Here is a 16,639-nt window from a genome sequence, read left to right as displayed (position 1 = left end):
GGTTTCTATGCAATATAATTAGCCTGTACAGTGACTGGTTTCTATGCAATATAACTAGCCTGTACAGTGACAGATTTCTACACAATATAACTAGAATAAACAGTGACTGGTTTATATGGAATATAACTAGCCTGTACAGTGACAGGTTTCTATGCAATATAACTAGCCTCAACAGTGACTGGTTTATATGCAATATAACTAGCCTGTACAGTGACTGGTTTATATGCAATATAACTAGCCTGTAAAGTGACTGGTTTATATGCAATATAACTAGCCTGTAAAGTGACTGGTTTATAAGCAATATAACTAGCCTGTACAGTGACAGATTTCTACACAATATAACTAGAATAAACAGTGACTGGTTTATATGGAATATAATTAGCCTGTACAGTGACTGGTTTATAAGCAATATAACTAGCCTGTACAGTGACAGGTTTCTATGCAATATAATTAGCCTGTACAGTGACTGGTTTATAAGCAATATAACTAGCCTGTACAGTGACAGATTTCTACACAATATAACTAGAATAAACAGTGACTGGTTTATATGGAATATAATTAGCCTGTACAGTGACTGGTTTATAAGCAATATAACTAGCCTCAACAGTGACTGGTTTATAAGCAATATAATTAGCCTGTACAGTGACAGATTTCTACACAATATAACTGGAATAAACAGTGACTGGTTTATATGGAATATAATTAGCCTGTACAGTGACTGGTTTATAAGCAATATAACTAGCCTCAACAGTGACTGGTTTATAAGCAATATAATTAGCCTGTACAGTGACAGATTTCTACACAATATAACTAGAATAAACAGTGACTGGTTTATATGGAATATAATTAGCCTGTACAGTGACTGGTTTATAAGCAATATAACTAGCCTGTACAGTGACTAGTTTATATGCAATATAACTAGCCTCAACAGTGACTAGTTTATATGCAATATAACTAGCCTCAACAGTTACAGGTTTCTACACAATATAATTAGCCTGTACAGTGACTGGTTTATAGGCAATATAATTAGCCTGCACAGTGACTGGTTTACAGGCAATATAATTAGCCTGTACAGTGACAGATTTCTACACAATATAACTAGAATAAACAGTGACTGGTTTATATGGAATATAATTAGCCTGTACAGTGACTGGTTTATAAGCAATATAACTAGCCTGTACAGTGACTAGTTTATATGCAATATAACTGGCCTGTACAGTGACTGGTTTATAGGCAATATAACTAGCATGTACAGTGACTGGTTTATATGCAATATAACTGGCCTGTACAGTGACTGGTTTATATGCAATATAACTGGCCTGTACAGTGACTGGTTTATATGCAATATAACTGGCCTGTACAGTGACTGGTTTATATGCAATATAACTGGCCTGTACAGTGACTGGTTTATATGCAATATAACTGGCCTGTACAGTGACTGGTTTATATGCAATATAACTGGCCTGTACAGTGACTGGTTTATATGCAATATAACTGGCCTGTACAGTGACTGGTTTATATGCAATATAACTAGCCTGTACAGTGACTGGTTTATATGCAATATAATTAGCCTGTACAGTGACTGGTTTTTATGCAATATAACTAGCCTGTACAGTGATTGGTTTATTCGCAATATAACTAGCCTGTGCAGTGACTGGTTTATATGCAATATAATTAGCCTGTACAGTGACTGGTTTATATGCAATATAACTAGCCTGTGCAGTGACTGGTTTATATGCAATATAACTAGCCTGTACAGTGACTGGTTTATAGGCAATATAACTAGTCTGTACAGTGACTGGTTTATATGCAATATAACTAGTCTGTACAGTGACTGGTTTATATGCAATATAATTAGCCTGTACAGTGACTGGTTTATATGCAATATAACTAGTCTGTACATTGTGACTGGTTTATATGCAATATAATTAGCCTGTACAGTGTCTGGTTTATATGCAATATAATTAGCCTGTACAGTGACTGGTTTATATGCAATATAATTAGCCTGTACAGTGTCTGGTTTATATGCAATATAACTAGCCTGTACAGTGTGACTGGTTTATATGCAATATAACTAGTCTGTACATTGTGACTGGTTTCTATGCAATATAATTAGCCTGTACATGACTGGTTTCTATGCAATATAACTAGCCTGTACAGTGTCTGGTTTATATGCAATATAATTAGCCTGTACAGTGACTGGTTTATATGCAATATAATTAGCCTGTACAGTGTCTGGTTTATATGCAATATAACTAGCCTGTACAGTGTCTGGTTTATATGCAATATAACTAGCCTGTACAGTGTGACTGGTTTATATGCAATATAACTAGTCTGTACATTGTGACTGGTTTATATGCAATATAACTAGTCTGTACATTGTGACTGGTTTCTATGCAATATAACTAGCCTGTACAGTGACTGGTTTCTATGCAATATAACTAGCCTGTGCAGTGACTGGTTTCTATGCAATATAACTAGCCTGTACAGTGACTGGTTTATTCGCAATCTAACTAGCCTGTACAGTGACTGGTTTATATGCAATATATCTAGCCTGTACAGTGACTGGTTTATATGCAATCTAACTAGCCTGTACAGTTTATATGGAATATAATTAACCTATCCAGTTACTGATGTATATGCTTCATACCTGGTCTGTACAGTATGACTGGTTTGTATGCAATAGAACTAGCCTGTACTGTCTGTTTGTTTCAGGCTGCAAGTCGTGCATTGTGAGAGACATTCACAGAATCACATAAGAACACAGTGCAGAAGAGGCCCTTCGGCCCATCAAATCTGCACCGATGCATTAAAGACACCTGACTTGTCGACCTAATCCCATTTGCCAGCACTTGGCCCATGGCCTTGAATGTTATGACATGTCAAGTGCTCATCCAGGTACTTTTTAAAGGATGTGAGGTAACTCGCCTCTGCCACCCTCCCAGGCAGGGCATTCCAGACCGTCACCACCCTCTGGGTAAAAAAGTTCTTCCACAAATCCCCCTTAAACCTCCCGCCCCTCACCCTAAACTTGTGACCCCTCGTAACTGACCCTTCAACTAAGGGGAACAGCTGCTCCCTATCCACCCTGTCCATGCCCCTCATAATCTTGTACACCTCGATCAGGTCACCCCTCAGTCTTCTCTGCTCCAACGAAAATAACCCAAGCCGATCCAACCTCTCTTCATAGCTTAAATGTTCCATCCCAGGCAACATCCTGGTGAATTGCCTCTGCACCCCCTCCAGTGCAATCACATCCTTCCTATAATGTGGTGACCAGAATTGCACACAGTACTCCAGCTGTGGCCTTACCAAAGTTCTGTACAACTCCAACATGACCTCCCTGCTTTTGTAATCTGTGCCTCGATTGATAAAGGCAAGTGTCCCATCTGCCTTTTTCACCACCCTATTAACCTGCCCTTCTGCCTTCAGAGATCTGTGGACAAACACGCCAAGGTCCCTTTGTTCCTCGGAACTTCCCAGTGTCAGGCCATTCATTGAATGACTTCCCTGTCACATTACTCCTTCCAAAGTTTATCACCTCACACTTTTCAGCGTTAAATTCCATCTGCCACTTTTCTGCCCATTTGACCATCCCATCTATATCTTACTGTAACCCAAGACACTCAGCCTCACTGTTAACCACTCAGCCAATCTTTGTGTCATCCGCGAACTTACTGATCCTACCCCCCACATAGTCATTTATGTTGTTTATATAAATGACAAACAATAGGGGACCCAGCACAGATCCCTGTGGTACGCCACTGGACACTCGCTTCCAGTCACCAAAACAGCCGTCTGTCATCACTCTGTCTCCTACAGCTAAGCCAATTTTGAATCCACCTGATCAAGTTACCCTGTATCCCATGTGCATTTGCTTTCTTGATAAGTCTCCCATGTGGGACCTTATCAAAGGCTTTGCTGAAATCCATGTAAACTACATCAATTGCACTACCCTCATCTACACACCTGGTCACCTGCTCAAAAAGTTCAATCAAATTTGTTAGGCATGACCTCCCTCTGACTAAGCCATGCTGACTATTCCTAATCAAATTTTGCCTCTCCAAGTGGAGACAGATTCTCCCCTTCAGAATTTTCTCCAATAGTTTCCCTTCCACTGACGTGAGATTCACTAGTCTGTAGTTCCCTGGCTTATCTCTACAACCTTTCTTAAATAGTGGGACCACATTTGCTGTTCTCCAGTCCTCTGGCACCTCCCCCGTGGCCAGAGAGGAATTAAAAATTAGGGTCAGAGCCCCTGCAATCTCCACCCTCGCCTCCCACAGCATCCTGGGACACAAATCGTTGGACCTGGAGATTTGTCTATTTTTAAGCGTTCCAAAGCCTCCAATACCTTGTCACTCCCGATGACAATTTGCTCAAGAACCTCACAGTCTCTCTCTCTAAATTCCACATCTACTTCCTCATTCTCTTGGGTGAAGAGAAATGTGAAGTATTCGTTCAACACCCTACCAATGTCCTCTGGCTCCACCCACAGATTTCCCCCTTGGTCCCTAATGGGTCCTACTCTTTCCCTGGTTATCCTCTTCCCATTAATATACTTATAGAATATCTTGGGATTTTCCCTACTTTTTCCAGCCAGAGCTTTCTCATATCCCCTCTTTGCTCTCCTAATTGCTTTCTTAAGCTCCATCCTATACTTTCTGTACTCCACTAATGCTTCCATTGATTTGCACTCCTTGTATTTGCTAAAAGCCTCTCTTTTCCTACTCATCGTACCCTGAATGTTTCCTGTCATCCATGGTTCTCTGGGCTTGTTGCTCCTACCTATTGCCCTGCAGGGAACATTTTGGGCCTGTACCCTCCCCATTTCCTTTTTGAATGCCCCCCCGGTGCTCTTCTGTAGATTTCCTGACAAGTAACACTTTCCAGTCTACCTTGGCCAGATCCTGCCTTATTTAACTAAAATTCACTCTCCCCCAATCCAAAACCTTTTTTTGCAACTTGTCGATTTCTTTCTCCAGAACAAGCTTAAATTGTACCATGTTGTGGTCGCTATCACCAAAATGCCACCCCCACCAACACATCAAACACCTGTCCGGCTTCATTCCCCAGAATTAGGTCCAGCACTGCACCCTCCCTTGTTGGATCCTCTACACATTGAGCTAAAAAGTTCTCCTGTATACATTTTAAGAATTCCACTCCATGTGAGCCCTTAACATGATGACTATCCCAATTAATATAATTACCCTGTTATTATTTTTACACACCTCTGCGAATTGCATACATATTTGCTCCTCAATTTTCTGCTGACTATCTGGGGGTCTATAATAAACACCTAGCAATGTGGCTGTCCCTTTTTTATTCCTAAACTCTACCCATAATGCTTCATTTGATGCCCCCTCCAAGATATCATCTCTCCTTACTGCAGTAACTGACTCCTTAACTAATATTGCAATGCCCCGTCCTCTGTCTCGCCTGAAGATTCTATATCCCGGGATATTGAGCTGCCAATCCTGCCCCTCACTCAACTATGTCTCCGTGATGGCTACTATATCACAATTCCATGTGTCAATCCTTTCCCTTAACTCATCCGTTTTACCTGTAATACTCCTGGCATTAAAGTAGAGGCCATCCATCCTGGTCTTACTCCCTTGAAACTTACCTCTGCTGTATTCCCTCTGACTTGTTTGCTTTCCTGTGTTTAGCTGTGTCCCTATTCTGCTAGGAGTCTGCGTCCCCTCCCCCTGCCAAATTAGTTTAAACTCCTCCCAACAGCACTAGCAAACCCGCCTGCAAGGATGTTAGTCCCCCTCTGGTTCAGATGTAGACCGTCCCACTTGTACAGGTCCCACCGTCCCACTTGTACAGGTCCCAGTAGTCCAGGAATCTAAAACCCTCCCTCCTGCACCAACTCTTAAGCCACGCATTCATCTGTGCTATTCTCCTCTTCCTATACTCACTAGCACGTGGCACTGGGAGTAATCCAAAGATTACAACCCGAGGGGTCCTGCTATTTAGTCTACTGCCTAACTCCCTGAATTCTTGATGCAAGACCTAATCCCTCTTTCTACCTATGTCATTGGTACCAACATGTACCATGACCTCTGCCTTATCATCCTCCCCCTTCAGGATGCCCTGCAGCCATTCAGTGACATCCCAGACCCTGGCACCAGGGAGGCAACACACCATCCTGGAGTCACTTTGAAGGCCACAGAAGCGCCTATCTGTTCCCCTGACTATGGAATCCCCTATTACTATTGCTCTTCCTCTCTTTCCCCCTTTCTGTGCAGACAGGCTGCTTGTGATGCCAGAAGCTTGGCTCTGTCCGCACTCCCTGGAGGAACCAGCCTCATCAGCCTCCAAAATGGAATACCGATTTGCAAGCGTAACCCCAGGGGACTCCTGAACTACCTGCCTGATTCTCTTGGACTGCCTGGTGGTCACCCATTCCCTTCCTTCCTCAAGTCCTTTCAGCTGCGGTGTGACAACCTCTCTATACATGCTATCCACAATGCTCTCAGACTCACGGATGCTCCACAGTGTTTCCAGCCGCCGTTCCAGCTCTGAAACCCGAGCTTCCGGGAGCTGCAGCTGGACACACTTCCTGCACACATGCTGGTCCCAGGGACTTGAAATGTTCCCGGATTCCCACATGCAGCAAGAGGAGCAAACCACGGCTTCAAGCTCTCCTGCCATGACTAAACCCTTTAAAATTTAAAACTTTAGAAGATTATAATTTTTAAAAAAAATAAACTAAGTCTTGCTAAAACAATGACTTACAATTCAGTCCAGTTTGAAAAATACCCATCAGGACTTACTCACCAGTCAGCTGTGCTCTTTGGAAACTCTCTGCTCCCCTCACGTTCTTTGAGAACAGGTAGGAAATGAAAGGAGCTCCTCGCTCCCTCCTCACCGAACTCCCTCAGTCACAAAACTCATACTTCAGCACTCTAATGCAACCCAAGTCAGCACTCCAGTGTAAACCATTGTGACTGGTTTATGTGCAATATAACTAGCCTGTACAGTGTGATTGGTTCATACGCAATATAACTAGCCTGTACAGTGGCTCGTTTATGTGCCGCATAGTTATCCTGTCCTGATGTATATGCATTATACCTGGTCTGTACTTTGTGGCTGGTTTATACACAATAGAACTAACCTGTACTGTGACTCGTTTATATGCAATATAACTAGCCTGTACAGTGACTGGTTTATATGCAATATAACTAGCCTGTACAGTGACTGGTTTAAATGAAATACAACTAGCCGGTACAGTGACTGTTTTATACGCACTATAACTAGCCGGTACAGTGACAGGTTTGTACACAATATAACTAGCCTGTACAGTGACTGGTTTACATTCAATATAACTAGCCTGCACAGTGTGACTGGTTTATGCGCAGTATAAGTAGCCTGTACTGTGACTGTTTTTTTTAATTCATTCATGGGATGTGGGCGTCACTGGTTATGCCAGCATTTATTGCCCATCCCTAATTGCCCTTGAGAAGGTGGTGGTGAGCTGCCTTCTTGAACCGCTGTAGTCTATTTGGGGTAGGTAAACCCACAATGCTGTTTGGAAGGAAGTTTCAGGATTTTGACCCAGCGACAGTGAAGGAACGGCGATATAGTTCCAAGTCAGGATGGTGTGTGACTTGGAAGGGAACTTGCCTTCCAAGGGTGGAAGGGTGATGTTCCCATGTATTTGCTGCCCTTGTCCTTCTTGTTGGTAGAGGTCGCGGGTTTGGAAGGTGCTGTCTAAGGAGCCTTGGTGCATTGCTGCAGTGCATCTTGTAGATGGTACACACTGCTGCCACTGTGCGTCGGTGGTGGAGGGAGTGAATGTTTGTAGATGGTGTGCCAATCAAGCGGGCTGCTTTGTCCTGGATGGTGTCGAGCTTCTTGAGTGTTGTTGGAGCTGCACCTATCCAGGCAAGTGGAGAGTATTCCATCACGCTCCTGACTTGTGCCTTGTAGATGGTGGACAGGCTTTGGGGAGTCAGGTGGTGAGTTACTCACCTCAGGATTCCTAGCCTCTGACCCGCTCTTGTAGCCACGGTATTTATATGGCTACTCCAGTTCAGTTTCTGGTCAATGGTAACCCTAGGATGTTGATAGTGGGGGATTCAGCGATGGTAATGCCATTGAATGTCAAGGGGAGATGGTTAGATTCTCTCTTGTTGGAGGTGGTCATTGCCTGGCACTTGTGTGGCGCGAATGTTATTTGCCATTTATCAGCCCAAGCCTGGATATTGTCCAGGTCCTGCTGCATTTCTATACGGACTGCTTCAGTATCTGAGGAGTCACGAATGGTGCTGAACATTGTGCAATCATCAGAGAACATCCCCACTTCTGACCTTATGATTGAAGGAAGGTCATTGATGAAGCAGCTGAAGATGGTTGGGCTAGGACACTCCCCTGAGGAACTTCTGCAGTGATGTCCTGGAGCTCAGCAGATTGACCTCCAACAACCACAACCATCTTCCTTTGCGCTAGGTATGACTCCAACCAGCGGAGGGTTTTCCCCCTGATTCCCATTGCCCTCAGTTTTGCTCGGGCTCCTTGATGCCATACTCGGTCAAATGCTGTCTTGATGTCAAGGGCAGTTACTCTCACCTCACCTCTTGAGTTCAGCTCTTTTGTCCATGTTTGAACCAAGGCTGCAATGAGGTCAGGCACTGAGTGGCCCTGGCGGAACCCAAACTGAGCGTGACTGAGCCGGTTATTGCTAAGCAAGTGCTGCTTGATGGCACTGTTGATGACACCTTCCATCACTTTACTCATGATTGAGAGTAGGCTGATGGGGCGGTAATTGGCCGGGTTGGATTTGTCCTGCTTTTTGTGTACAGGACATACCTGGGAAATCTTCCACATCGCAGGGTAGATGCCAGTGTTGTAGCTGTACTGGAACAGCTTGGCTCGGGGCGCGGCAAGTTCTGGAGCACAGGTCTTCAGGACTATTGCCGGAATATTGTCAGGGCCCATAGCTTTTGCAGTATCCAGTGCCTTCAGTAGTTTCTTGATATCAAGCAGAGTGAATCGAATTGGCTGAAGTCTGGCATCTGTGATGGTGGGGACTTCAGGAGGAGGCCGAGATGGATCATCAACTCGGCACTTCTGGCTGAAGATTGTTGCAAATGCTTCAGCCTTATCTTTCGCACTGATGTGCTGGGCTCCCCCATCATTGAGGATGGGGATATTTGGAGCCACCTCCTCCAGTTAGTTGTTTAATTGTCCACCACCATTCACGGCTGGATGTGGCAGGACTGCAGAGCTTAGATCAGATCCTTTGGTTATGGGATCGCTTAGCTCTGTCTATCACATGCTGCTTACGCAGTTTGGCAGGCAAGTAGTCCTGTGTTGTAGCTTCACCAGGTTGACACCTCATTTTGAGGTATGCCTGGTGCTGCTCCTGGCATGCCCTCCTGCACTCTTCATTGAACCAGGGTTGGTCTCCTGGTTTGATGGTAATGGTAGAGTGGGGGATATGCCGGGCCATGAGGTTACAGATTGTGGTTGAGTACAATTCTGCTGGTGCTGATGGCCCACAGCGGCTCATGGATGCCCAGTTTTGTATTGCTAGATCTGTTCGAAATCTATCCCATTTAGCACGGTGATAGTGCCACACAATACGATGGACGGTATCCTCAATGTGAAGGCGGGACTTTGTCTCCACAAGTACTGTACGTTGGTCACTCCTACCAATACTTTCATGGACAGATGCATCTGCGGCAGGCAGATTGGTGAGGACGAGGTCAAGTATGTTTTTCCCTCATGTTGGTTCCCCCACCACCTGCCGCAGACCTAGTCTAGCAGCCATGTCCTTTAGGACTCGGCCAGTTCGGTCAGTAGTGGTGCTACCGAGCCACTCTTGGTGATGGACATTGAAGTCCCCCACCCAGAGTACATTTTGTGCCCTTGCCACCCTCAGTGCTTCCTCCAAGTGGTGTTCAACATGGAGGAGTACTGAGTCATCAGCTGAGGGAGGGCAGTGGGTGGTAATCAGTAGGAGGTTACCTTGCCCATGTTTGACCTGATGCCATGAGACTTCATGGGGTCTGGAGTCGATGTTGAGGACTCCCAGGGCAACTCCCTCCCTACTGTACACCACTGTGCCACCACCTCTGATGGGTCTGTCCTGCCGGTGGGACAGGACATACCTGGGGATGGTGATTGCAGTGTCTGGGACATTGTCTGTAAGTTATGATTCCGTGAGTATGACTATGTCAGGCTGTTGCTTGACTAGTCTGTGAGACAGCTCTCCCAACTTTGGCACAAGTTTTATTCACAATATAACCCAAAAATGTTCCACTTCCATGTAAATAGTAAGTGGATACACAATTATCTGGATAAGATTGAGTGGGGTAAAATAATAATGGCCTCCTCCTGTGCTGTAATTTTTCTATGATTCTATGGGTAGTAAGTGGTGAAGTGGGGCCTATTCAGGACAAAGAGGGTAATATATAATTAGAGGCAGAGGGCAAGGCTAGAATACTTGATGAGTACTTTGTATCGGTGTTTACTAAGGAAGAGGAATCTGACAAAATATCAGTAGAAGCGGAGAGAGTAGAGGCAATGGATGGAGTAAAAATTAAGAGCGGGGAGGTACTGGGAAGGCTGACTGTGCTTAGGGTAGATAAGTCACCAAGCCCAGATGGCTTGTATCCCAGGTTGCAAAAGGAAGTGAGGATGGAGATAGTGGAAGGATTTGATAATCGTCCAATCTTCCCTGGATACAGGAGAGGAGCCGGAGGATTGGAGTGTGGCAAATGTAACACCTTGATTCAAGAAAGGGTATAAGGACAGTCCTAGCAGCTACAGGCCAGTTAGTTTAACATAAATGGTGGGTAAAGTTTTAGAAACAATCAGGGAAAAAAAATCAACACTTCGAGAGGTTTGAGTTAATTAAGGAGAGCCAGCACAGATTTGTAAAAGGATTTGCTTGACTAATCGAATTACATTTTTGATGAATTAACGGAGAAAGCTGATGAATGGAATGTGGTGGATGTTGTTTATATGGATTTTAGGGAAGCGTTTGATAAAGTACCACATATAAGGCTGGTTAACAAAATTGAGGCTCATGGAATGGGGTTGGGGGGGTGGTGGGGGGGTGCGCGGGTGGTGGGTTCAGTTTCCAAATGGATAAGAAATTGGCTTGAGACAGAAAACAGTGAGTTGTGGGAAATGGCTGTTTTTCCGACTGGAGGATGGTAGACAGTGGTGTTCCCCAAGGGTCAGTGCTGGCACTGCTGCTTCTTTTTGTTATATATAAATGACTTGGATCTTGGAATACTGAGTAGAATTTCAAAATTTGAAGAATGATGCCAATTTTGGAGGGATAAGAAGCCCGTAGAGTGTGATTGGCTTGTAGTTTATCAGCATATTTCCAGGCTCCACAGCACTCAGCTGGCTTGATTTCAGCAACAACTGGAATTCAGATAACACCTTTAAAATAGTTAAAAACATCTCTCAGGACACTTCAGAAGGGCATTCTCAAACAAAATTTGACACGTGGCCATTTTATGTGATATTAGGACAGGTAGTGTTAGGTTTTAAAGGGTATCAAATGAGAGGTAGAGATTTAGGGAAGGAATTCCCCAGATAAGGCCTAGACAGCTGAACTCACGGCCTTCAACGATGGAACAATTAGAATCTGGGATGTACAGGAAGCTGCAATTAGAGAAGCGCAGAATTCTCACAGTTTAGTAGGGCTGTCTAGGCTCTCAATGTTAGAGAGTTAGGAAGGTCACCAGTCTTACAGTGCAAATTATTTTCATCATGACTTATTCTTATCCTTAGGGCATGTCTTAGATGACCAGGACCTCATTGATACCCTTCAACAGTCAAAAGACACGTCCAAAGAGATTGAGCTGCGCGTTAAAGCCTCGGAGGAAAACGAGAAGAAAATCATGGAGGCTCGCAAAAAGTACCTGTCCATGGCAACACGTGGTTCGGTCTTGTACTTTGTGATGGATGAGTTGGCAAAACTGAACTGCATGTATCAGTTTTCTCTGCAATGGTTCATGAAGATTTTCACTGAGTCTGTGAGTGATTTGCACAAGCCACACACAAGGAGACCATTGTCCGGCTTCAAACAACCTGCCCCTAATTTACAGCAGACAGTCAGTGAATTCAAAAATTTATCAGCTAACACTGCAAGGATGCACATTGGCTTCAAATCTTACTTACAGAACATGATGAACACAATTACTGAGAATACTTACAAGGTACGTCAAAGCAAGGAAGAGCAACAGGTCGTCAAAGAATATTGCTGATGTGGGGCCGATGGTGGTGTAGTGGTAATGTCACTGAACTAGTAATACAGAGGCCCAGCCTAATACCCTGGGAAGCTGGGGTCAAATCCCACCACGGCAACTGGTGGAACTTAAATTTAATTAAATTCATGATTAAAAATCTGCAATTGAAAGATAGTATTATGGCACCATTACTCAAACTATCAATTGCTGTAAAAAACCCATCTGGTTCACTAATGTCCTTCAGGGAAAGAAATCTGCTGTCCTTACCTGGTCTGGCCTACATATGACTCCAGACCCACAGCAATGTGGTCGACTCTGAACTGCCCTCTGAAATGCCCGAGCAAACCACTCAGTTCTCAAGGGCAATTAGGGATTGGCAACAAATCCTGACGCCCACATCCCATGAAAAAATTTCTAAAATCCAGTTCCGTTCCCGTTGCATAAAATTCCAATGTACCAAATCCCGTCTACATTCACTTCCATTGTATTGAATCTCAATGGACAAAAACAAGACTTATTCAACTTTATTATAAGGAAAGCCACACTTCCCATTTACTACCATTATATTGAATCTTAATAGACCCTGCCTCTTCCCATTTACTACCATTATATTGAATCCTAATAGACCCTGCCTCTTCCCATTTACTACCATTATATTGAATCCTAATAGACCCTGCCCCTTCCCATTTACTACCATTATATTAAATCCTAATAGACCCTGCCCCTTCCCATTTACTACCATTATATTGAATCCTAATAGACCCTGTCCCTTCCCATTTACTACCATTATATTCAATCCTAATAGACCCTGTCCCTTCCCATTTACTACCATTATATTGAATCCTAATAGACCCTGTCCCTTCCCATTTATTACCATTATATTCAATCCTAATAGACCCTGCCCCTTCCCATTTACTACCATTATATTCAATCCTAATAGACCCTGTCCCTTCCCATTTACTACCATTATATTAAATCCTAATAGACCCTGTCCCTTCCCATTTACTACCATTATATTGAAACCTAATAGACCCTGCCCCTTCCCATTTACTACCATTATATTGAATCCTAATAGAGCCTGTCCCTTCCCATTTACTACCATTATATTGAATCTTAATAGACCCTGCCCCTTCCCATTTACTACCATTATATTGAATCCTAATAGAGCCTGTCCCTTCCCATTTACTACCATTATATTGAATCTTAATAGACCCTGCCCCTTCCCATTTACTACCATTATATTGAATCCTAATAGACCCTGCCCCTTCCCATTTACTACCATTATATTGAATCCTAATAGACCCTGCCCCTTCCCATTTACTACCATTATATTGAATCCTAATAGACCCTGCCCCTTCCCATTTACTAACATTATATTCAATCCTAATAGACCCTGCCCCTTCCCATTTACTACCATTATATTCAATCCTAATAGACCCTGCCCCTTCCCATTTACTACCATTATATTGAATCCTAATAGACCCTGCCCCTTCCCATTTACTACCATTATATTGAATCCTAATAGACCCTGTCCCTTCCCATTTACTACCATTATATTGAATCCTAATAGACCCTGCCCCTTCCCATTTACTACCATTATATTCAATCCTAATAGACCCTGCCCCTTCCCATTTACTACCATTATATTGAATCCTAATAGACCCTGTCCCTTCCCATTTACTACCATTATATTGAATCCTAATAGACCCTGCCCCTTCCCATTTACTACCATTATATTGAATCCTAATAGACCCTGCCCCTTCCCATTTACTACCATTATATTGAATCCTAATAGACCCTGCCCCTTCCCATTTACTACCATTATATTGAATCCTAATAGACCCTGTCCCTTCCCATTTACTACCATTATATTGAATCCTAATAGACCCTGTCCCTTCCCATTTACTACCATTATATAGAATCTTAATAGACCCTTCCCCTTCCCATTTACTACCATTATATTGAATCCTAATAGACCCTGCCCCTTCCCATTTACTACCATTATATTGAATCCTAATAGACCCTGTCCCTTCCCATTTACTACCATTATATTGAATCCTAATAGACCCTGTCCCTTCCCATTTACTACCATTATATTGAATCCTAATAGACCCTGTCCCTTCCCATTTACTACCATTATATTGAATCCTAATAGACCCTTCCCCATCCCATTTACTACCATTATATTGAAACCTAATAGACCCTGTCCCTTCCCATTTACTACCATTATATTGAATCCTAATAGACCCTTCCCCATCCCATTTACTACCATTATATTGAAACCTAATAGACCCTGTCCCTTCCCATTTACTACCATTATATTGAATCCTAATGGACCCTGCCCCTTCCCATTTACTACCATTATATTGAATCCTAATAGACCCTTCCCCATCCCATTTACTACCATTATATTGAAACCTAATAGACCCTGTCCCTTCCCATTTACTACCATTATATTGAATCCGAATAGACCCTGCCCCTTCCCATTTACTACCATTATATTGAATCCTAATAGACCCTGTCCCTTCCCATTTACTACCATTATATTCAATCCTAATAGACCCTGTCCCTTCCCATTTACTACCATTATATTGAATCCTAATAGACCCTGCCCCTTCCCATTTACTAACATTATATTGAATCCTAATAGACCCTGTCCCTTCCCATTTACTACCATTATATTGAAACCTAATAGACCCTGTCCCTTCCCATTTACTACCATTATATTGAATCCTAATAGACCCTGCCCCTTCCCATTTACTACCATTATATTGAATCCTAATAGACCCTGCCCCTTCCCATTTACTACCATTATATTGAATCTTAATAGACCCTGCCCCTTCCCATTTACTAACATTATATTGAATCCTAATAGACCCTGCCCCTTCCCATTTACTACCATTATATTGAATCCTAATAGACCCTTCCCCATCCCATTTACTACCATTATATTGAAACCTAATAGACCCTGTCCCTTCCCATTTACTACCATTATATTGAATCCTAATGGACCCTGCCCCTTCCCATTTACTACCATTATATTGCATCCTAATAGACCCTGTCCCTTCCCATTTACTACCATTATATTGAATCCTAATAGACCCTGCCCCTTCCCATTTACTACCATTATATTGAAACCTAATAGACCCTGTCCCTTCCCATTTACTACCATTATATTGAATCCTAATAGACCCTGCCCCTTCCCATTTACTACCATTATATTGAATCCTAATAGACCCTGTCCCTTCCCATTTACTAACATTATATTGAATCCTAATAGACCCTGTCCCTTCCCATTTACTACCATTATATTGAATCCTAATAGACCCTGTCCCTTCCCATTTACTACCATTATATTGAATCCTAATAGACCCTGTCCCTTCCCATTTACTACCATTATATTGAATCCTAATAGACCCTGCCCCTTCCCATTTACTACCATTATATTGAATCCTAATAGACCCTGCCCCTTCCCATTTACTACCATTATATTGAATCCTAATAGACCCTGCCCCTTCCCATTTACTACCATTATATTGAATCCTAATAGACCCTGCCCCTTCCCATTTACTACCATTATATTGAATCCTAATAGACCCTGCCCCTTCCCATTTACTACCATTATATTGAATCTTAATAGACCCTGCCTCTTCCCATTTACTACCATTATATTGAATCCTAATAGACCCTGCCCCTTCCCATTTACTACCATTATATTGAATCCTAATAGACCCTGCCCCTTCCCATTTACTACCACTATATTGAATCTTAGTAGACCCTGCCCCTTCCCATTTACTACCATTATATTGAATCCTAATAGACCCTGCCCCTTCCCATTTACTACCATTATATTGAATCCTAATAGACCCTGCCCCTTCCCATTTACTACCATTATATTGAATCCTAATAGACCCTGCCCCTTCCCATTTACTACCATTATATTGAATCCTAATAGACCCTGCCCCTTCCCATTTACTACCATTATATTGAATCCTAATAGACCCTGCCCCTTCCCATTTACTACCATTATATTGAATCCTAATAGACCCTGCCCCTTCCCATTTACTACCATTATATTGAATCCTAATAGACCCTGCCCCTTCCCATTTACTACCATTATATTGAATCCTAATAGACCCTGCCCCTTCCCATTTACTGCCATTATATTGAATCTTAATAGACCCTGTCCCTTCCCATTTACTACCATTATATTCAATCCTAATAGACCCTGCCCCTTCCCATTTACTACCATTATATTGAATCCTAATAGACCCTGCCCCTTCCCATTTACTGCCATTATATTGAATCTTAATAGACCCTGCCCCTTCCCATTTACTACCATTATATTGAATCCTAATAGACCCTGTCCCTTCCCATTTACTACCATTATATTGAATCCTAATAGACCCTGCCCCTTCCCA

General features: G+C 42.9%; 1 protein-coding gene across 1 annotated transcript in view; it reads left to right on the top strand.

The window, feature by feature from the left end:
* The window catches only part of LOC137364330 (dynein axonemal heavy chain 6-like), a 1,069,890-nt gene that overhangs the window by 700,069 nt on the left and 353,182 nt on the right, over positions 1–16,639 (top strand). Inside the window, exon 21 of the mRNA XM_068027612.1 lies at positions 11,761–12,188. Within this exon, the coding sequence (XP_067883713.1) occupies positions 11,761–12,188 (428 nt within the window). The remainder of the gene's footprint in view (positions 1–11,760; positions 12,189–16,639) is intronic.

The sequence above is a fragment of the Heterodontus francisci genome, unplaced genomic scaffold (genome assembly GCF_036365525.1).
Source record: "Heterodontus francisci isolate sHetFra1 unplaced genomic scaffold, sHetFra1.hap1 HAP1_SCAFFOLD_484, whole genome shotgun sequence".
Taxonomy (NCBI): domain Eukaryota; kingdom Metazoa; phylum Chordata; class Chondrichthyes; order Heterodontiformes; family Heterodontidae; genus Heterodontus; species Heterodontus francisci.
Note: the sequence above shows the minus strand (reverse complement) of the source record. Positions and strands in the feature narration are given on the sequence as shown.